Consider the following 7,573-nt stretch of genomic DNA (forward strand, 5'->3'; position numbering starts at 1 on the left):
GGGTGTTGATTATGGAGAAACTTTTTCTCCTGTCATTAAAATGAATAAAGTTAGAATTATTCTTTCTTTGGCTGCAAGTCTTGGGTGGCATATTCATCAAATGGATGTAAAAAATGCTTTCTTAAATGGAGATTTATATGAAGAAATATATATGAATCAACCACCAGGTTTTGTAGATCAGCAACATCCTAATCTTGTTTGTAGATTAAAGAAGTCACTTTATGGGCTTAAACAAGCACCAAGAGCATGGAATGAGAAGATTGATAGGTATTTTCAGCTTCATGGGTTTCAAAAATGCAAATCAGATCCAAATCTTTATGTGAAGAGAGTGCAAAATGAAATTATTCTTGTTGCAGTTTATGTGGATGATTTACTCATAGCTGGACCAAATATTGGGTTAATTAGTGATTTCAAATCAGATCTTAAAGGGGCATTTCATATGAGTGATTTGGGTGACCTGAATTATTTTCTTGGCTTGCAAATTAGTGTACTTCATGATGGGTTATTTATCTCTCAAGAAAAATATGCTTTGGATCTTTTAGATAAATTTAACATGCTTGAATGTAAGCCAACCCTACTCCTTTTCAATCTGGAATTAAGCTTACTAAAGAATGTATTTCCAAGAAGGTGGATGCTACTTTATATAGACAGCTTGTTGGTAGCTTGGTTTATCTAACATAGTCTAGACCAGACATTTGTTTTGCAGTCAATTTGGTATCTAGATTTATGCAGAAACCAAAAGAAACTCATTGGTTGGTTGCCAAAAGAATTTTACAATACATTTGTGGCACCATTTAATATGGCATTCATTATAGTTACAAGACTTCAATTTCTTTGATTGGCTTCACAAATTCAGACTGGGGAGGTGACATAGATGATAGGAAATCTACTGGTGGTTATATTTTTCAACTCGGGTTAGGTCCAATTACATGGAGTAGCAAAAAGCAAACTACTACATCATTGTCCTCATGTGAAGCAGAATATAGAGCAACAAAAGAAGCTGGAAATGAAGTAGTTTGGATTCGCAACCTTTTATTTGAGCTTGGTTTTGCACAGAGTTCAGCTACTCCTTTGTATTGTGATAATCAAAGTGCTATTCAAGTTGCAAATAATCTTGTTTTTCATGCTAAAAAAAAATACATTGAGATTGATGTTCACTATATTCGAGATCTTGTTCAAGCAAATTTTGTTAATCTTCTCTTTTGTGCAAGTGAAGACCAAGCAGTAGACATATTTACTAAAAGTATGCTTGAGGCCAAATTTCTAAAACTACGGGGCATGCTAGGCATGATTGAGGTCAACATTAAGGGGGGATAGTCATATAATTTTCCCCTCTCTCTTTTTATGTTGTAAATAGGTACCTAAGAAGGGTCAAAGCTGGGACCTATCTTATCTAAAAAATTTATTGTAATTTCTCCCACACATTATCATTAGTGGTAGAAATTAAGGGAGGATGTTAGAAACAGTCAAAACAAAAATCACACCTAAGATGAAGCAGTCAATTTCTGTTATAACTGCACTATAGGTGTGCAACCATATTTCCTTTAACTTTGGTAACAGATATGGATGCTGTCCTCTAGAATAGGTCATACAGCTTTATCTCCTTATCCTCTAGAAACATCTTTTATTAATGTCCTCATCTCATAGGCTCTCTATATATAGAGGCTATTGCATAGGTTGTAAGCAATCAGTTTTATGAATAAAATATGTTCTTAGTTCAGTGTTTATTTCTAATTTTCATTGCCTAGTATATTAGATCTCTTATTTTTATCACTACTTTCTCGTGACTTCTATATAACTATCTTGAAGAATCCATTCTATACCATTTGCATCCATGTAACTTGAATTGCAGCTACAGTCAATGCTGATTATAAGTCCTGCTTTAACAGAAATACATTCAATAGAAGCGTTGTCAATTTAAGAAAAATAGTACAACAATACAAATGGATAAATCATGTGTTTGTTTGGTTATTCTCACCAGACTGAGCAATAATATAACAATCTAAAAGGAAATTTTTTGATTGCAATTGATATACAATATAAAATTGATCCTGTATGGTTTTATTAGCTTTCAACGATTTCTCCATTAAAACTCATCACAGTCAAAAAGCCTAACAATATTGACACAGTGGGAAATACCGCTTGAAACTTTTTATATGGCTTTTCCTGCCTGTGGTACTGAGAAATAAATGCTAAAGATAGTAACAGAAAGAATTATTAGCCTACTAATAGCCGCATGATTTGCATTGATAGGGAAAACTACAGATTGCTTCTGTGATCTGGAAAACAATGTGAATGAGCTCTGAACAAATGTTTTAAAACAGTTTTTCCTTTTATTATGTTGTGTCTCGGAAATAGAAATGAATGGAAACTTTTTTTTAAATATTATACATAGCTCACCTGCATGCCAAAAGATACATGCAACTATGCCAAGTGTTATGGCATTTGTAGAAATGGGAACCACACGATAAATACTAATATTCGGTAGTAGCCCCCTCATGCCAAAATGTGCCATCAATGATGACCAACTGCAAACACGGTAAACCAAAACACTGTCAAACAAAAACACTATCATTTTGAGTTTCCCGTCTTCTCTTGCATTAAAACCTGCGGAATTATTGATCTGAAGAGGAAATGTGCCAACAAGCATAGTGAATAGTTCGTTAATAATGGTCGATCATTTCATGTCTATTTTAGAAGGAAAATTATCAAACGTAACCAATGCAAAAGGACAATGAAACGATTCGATTGGTAGTGGGGTAGATGATTAATCACCAGTTATGCTGATCGCTCGGCAATAGTTCTCTGCTACGGAGGAACTAAAAAGTAAATGTTAAACTAGACCACAGAATAAAGACATTCACACTGAATAACTTAGACTCTTTCCATGATAACGAAAGAGATAAATATAATGTCTGTCAGGATTGATTTACCTAGAGAAATGGACATTGGTCTAGTTTTTAATGTTACTGAAAATATACCCATATTAAGCTACAACTGTTCAAGCTTATATTGAAATTGAGCACAATGAAGACAACAACATTTACAAAGAGAAGTTCGCAAAGAGTAGAACTAGTATCAGACACACAAATGATGGCGATGTTAACCATTTCAGATAAATTTTATTTCATTAGACTGGAAAATTTGCCAGATTCTTACAATTCAGAATACCATAAAATTTACCAGATCCTTAAATTTGCCAAATTCGTACAATTCAGATTTTATCAAAGGAGGGATGATATGGAGCATCTTCTTTAAATTTCACTACCCATGATCTGACTGTGAAATTAATAGAATATATGCATTTTGCCCTACTGATTTCTACTGTTTCCGTTTTGTTATCGTGCTGTTTTGAGTTTTCTTCTATTTTGAGGTATGAATGTTATGTTCTGATATCAACCGCATGTTGGATATGTATCGTTTTTAGAAAAAATAATTTGACAACTTTGGCGGGATGTGTCTTAAGGATGACCAAAGAGAAAGGAATGAATTTCAATAAAAAAAAAAGAAAAAAGAGAAAGGAATGAAATTCAATATTCTAAACGACTGGTCTTTACTTTCCAAGGATGTAATGGTCGCATATTCAATAAGAATTAAGTAAGAGAGAAGACTACTTGTATATTCAATATAGCTTTTGACATTTGTTTTCTGTAGGTTTTCTGTTTCAATTTTTTTATTCTATTACAAACGATCTATTTGTAAACAGACTCTAATGGTTGATATCATCAACTCTTACATGAGATCAGAGCTCATTCTTTACTATTCTACATAATATTAAAGTTGAATAAATATTAAAATTATAATTTAAAAAAATAGATATTCTAAATATTTATACTTTAATTAACATTATTAATATAATAGATTCAAATTGTGTTTTGATAAATAAAAGTGTAAAGAGGGTGCTGGCCTATGGAACAACAAAGAGCAACCCTGCATTTATCTCTATCAAATATAACAGTATTATCATAAAAGTATTTAAACAAAAAGTAAATTTTATAGCATTGAGAACCGATACCACAAGTATAAATTCAAATTGTTGACCTCCTTATTATAATGAAATTTAAATTTAAAAATTAAAAGACTTACAAGAAATAGAAAATAAATAAAAAGGGAGTCTTCCATTAAATACTTTAATCTCTACTATGAATGGCATCATGGAAAACAACCTCTATCATTGAAGATAGCAGTTTTGCATAATCTATTAAAATTGTTTAGAGTCTATTTTTTGGGTAGACTGTTTCTATTTTTGGATGAAGGTTTTTGATTTATGTGTGATGCCCAAATGTTGAAGCAATTATAGGAACACAATCTATCTGAAAAATAGAATAAACACCTTCTACCATGATAAAATTAGAAAATGGTTCAAGAAGCATGGTTAGACTGCATTATGTCAAATGTTAGAGAAAAGGTTCTTTTAGGAACACCCTATTAAGGATTTCAAACTCCTAAGTAATATTTTCTTAGAGGATTTAGACTACAGATGTTAGAGATGTTGCTCATTCTTGTTAGAAGTAACCTTATTGGAGAATTTAATAACAGACTGACCAAAATTTAATCTACAAGGTTATTAAGACTTGCCTTAAATAGACTGAAGATAAAAATTACCTGAACATACCAATACTCGTCAATATACATAAATGAATTGATTGCACCTTTAGAAAAATATCCACATTCAATTTTTTTCCTCTATCAAAAACATAATACTACCTATAGAGCTAAAATTGTTAACATAACAGTATATTACTAAAAGTTCATGTCTTAATGACATTTAAATTCAAAAGTGAAAACACTTGCAATATATTGAAAATCAAACAAATAGAACATTCCAGTAAATACTTCAATCTCTATTATTATGAAGGAAGCATCCACTTAACAAAAAGAATAGACTTTAATCTATTATTGGAAATTAAATTAAAATTACAAAATAATTACTTTAGAATTTATAAATAATTAATAAATTGCAATAAGCAGCAATTCACTTGGCTGAATAGCCATTTCGCATGAAGAATAGCCAGACTGTATTAGGTTAAAAGAAAGAAGAAAAGATTTTCTAAGAACATATCATTAGAATTTCAAACTCTTGAGAAATACTTGATTAGAGGTTTTAGATTTCAAATATTGTTAGAGATCTTGCACATTCTGTTAGAAGTGACCTCTTGAAAAATTTAATAGCAGAGTGACCTCATTGAAAAATTTAATAAGAGTGACCTCATTGGAAAATTTAATCTGCAGGCTTATTAAGACTTGCCTTGAAATAGACTTTACCTGAACATACGAACAGTGGTCAATGTACAGAAACGAATCGATCGCCCCATGGAATAGAAAGAAACGAATCTGTAAAAACGTAGACGTTCAAGTGCCTATGTCCAAGGCAGATCTCCGTCAGACCAAAATAGGGATCCGTACAAGTCGTCCTCCCCTCTGTACTCGTCGAGAAAAGGAAACTGAGTCTCCTGCCCCGCGTATTGAGAGTCTTGATCACCGGCACAGCCATCTGATCCTTGTAGTAAAGTGGACAGACATATCGGTGCTAAATCTTGAACAGGAGCATCCAAGCATTCGCCTTTGCTGGCTGTGGCTGTGGCTGTGGGAGGCACGTGGTGGTGACCTTCCCGAGAGAGGGCGGCAACATGGCGGAACAACTTATTCTTGGTAGAAAACGCGGTGTTGCAGGAGCAGCGCCAGGGAGAGCGTCCGCATCTCTTTCCATGGGTTTTAAGATCAGTGAGAAAAGAGAAGTCCTTCCCACATCTGTTGCAGGTGTACATCTTGGGGCAGTGGCGTCTGCTGTAATGGTTCCTCAGGCACACCACCGATTTCAGGGGCTTGAAATTCAGATGCCCACCGTTCCGTTGGCAATCCTCTACTGGGCATGCAAAATACGATTCTCCTGCAACCCTCTTCGGCCTCTTCGATTTGAGGGCCTCCTGTGTTTTGTATTGCTCCCCGTGGGATCGCATGTGAATGCGCACATTCCCACCTCGCCTGAATCCTTTCCCGCACACCTCGCAGAAATGGACGAGCTCTGCCAGAATATCGCCTTCCTTCACCGTTATAATCTCTTCCTCCTTTGGCAGCTGCGAAAAAATCGAACCAGATGGGTAGATGATCTCGCTCAGGACCGAATCCAGGGATAGTTTCGCTCCATGAAGATCCTGTTGCTGCTCAGGATCGCACTCACTCCTGGAAACCTGCTCCAGCTCATGGGCTTTCTCACCAAGGCCTGAAAGCTTAGACGTCAGAGCAAACAGATCTCTTCTCTCCTCTCCCCGCTCATTGGGACTCTCCAGCTGTGTACAATACTCTGCACTTGAACCTTCCATGCCTTCGCTACTCCTGCAAAACCCAATCTCTTCCATCATCATACTAGGGCAATCTCGCCCTAGTTTCTTTACTCGTTCGAGAGGAAGGCCACGCGAAGTTTCCTAAAGGCACCTCGTCATGGGAAGGTTCATTTTTTAATGGATGTTTTGAGAATAGAGCCTATCGATACTAAGTCAAATTTCAACGTAAATTTTTATTTTATTTCAGTTGATCAAGTAAATTGTAGTTCTTGCTTTCAGGTAGAAAATAATTACACTATAAGTTCATATACATCAAAGTGAAACAATACAAATCAAAAAGAAATCATTCAACTAAAAATACCTCTCAAGAACTAGAAAGTAGAGTATAACAAAAAAAAATTTGCATGTCTTATGTAACTATTTATAAGGTATGACTACATTGCTTAACTTCATTAAATGTTAACATACACATCGATGACTTCTAAGCTATATCAAATAATGTATAGTACTGCCACAATTATATATAGCACGATTTAAAAACTAATGAATTGGTTTCTATAAAACTAATGAACCTAACCAAACATTTGTATGGATAAAATTTGACTTATAGAGTCCTAAAAATGAAAGAATTATCATCCATATCAATGGCCAACATGCATAGACCATCTTCAAGAAACTTTGCCAAGATTATCTAGCAACTCCACAAGATTTCATCATTCAACAATAGTCTTAGATGAATATTATAAGACATTTCATAATTTTTAATGGTAAGACCAAATATTGCTAATAATTTTTTCCAATGGTTTAAAATATGCATAATTTAGCTCAACTAAATTGTACTAAATCTACATTAAATTGTAGTTCTAATTTTCAACTATGCATTATCTTTTACTCAAAACTTAATAAGGTGTTGACTTGAGATGAACCTTACATATGTATGATATAGGTGAAGTTGATATGTTACCTAATGTCAACTACTTGTACAAGGAAGATTAAAGTGAATATGTTCGTACTTAAAAACTTGGTAAATTTCATAAAATGGATTGAACATTCATAGTGATAGCTTTAAAAATAATTTTAAAGTCTTGCTAAATTCCATTAGATTTAAGTTGTACATTTCAACAAAAAAGAGATTTTTGGAGAAAATGGCTTCTTTTGTAACTTAAAAAATTAAAAAATAAACATCTAAAAAAGTGCCACATAGTGGTGTGTATTTTCTACTATAGTAAAAAAATTATTTACAATGTAATGGTAGTTTTGTTTGATCTAATGAAATTTGTAAGATTAGA

The 7,573-nt window shown here is 33.6% G+C and overlaps 1 protein-coding gene across 1 annotated transcript; it reads right to left on the reverse strand.

Annotated features, from left to right (window-relative positions):
• Nucleotides 1–2,317: 2,317 nt before the first annotated feature.
• LOC149559123 (protein SENSITIVE TO PROTON RHIZOTOXICITY 2-like) lies at nucleotides 2,318–6,403 on the reverse strand. Its single transcript, XM_089828370.1, has 2 exons — nucleotides 5,266–6,403; nucleotides 2,318–2,528 (listed from the first exon to the last, which is right to left on the reverse strand). Exon 1 carries the CDS (start codon nucleotides 6,363–6,365, stop codon nucleotides 5,361–5,363), a length of 1,005 nt encoding a protein of 334 aa, XP_089684496.1. The 5' UTR covers nucleotides 6,366–6,403; the 3' UTR covers nucleotides 2,318–2,528; nucleotides 5,266–5,360.
• Nucleotides 6,404–7,573: the final 1,170 nt, after the last annotated feature.

This window comes from Cupressus sempervirens, chromosome 5, assembly GCF_028749045.1.
Source record: "Cupressus sempervirens isolate cs-2001-9-10 chromosome 5, ASM2874904v1, whole genome shotgun sequence".
In the NCBI taxonomy this organism is placed as follows: Eukaryota; Viridiplantae; Streptophyta; class Pinopsida; order Cupressales; family Cupressaceae; genus Cupressus; species Cupressus sempervirens.

Excerpts from the sequence above, each read along its gene's own strand:
- LOC149559123 (XM_089828370.1), bottom strand. The coding sequence starts at position 6,365 with ATGATGATGGAAGAGATTGGGTTTTGCAGGAGTAGCGAAGGCATGGAA.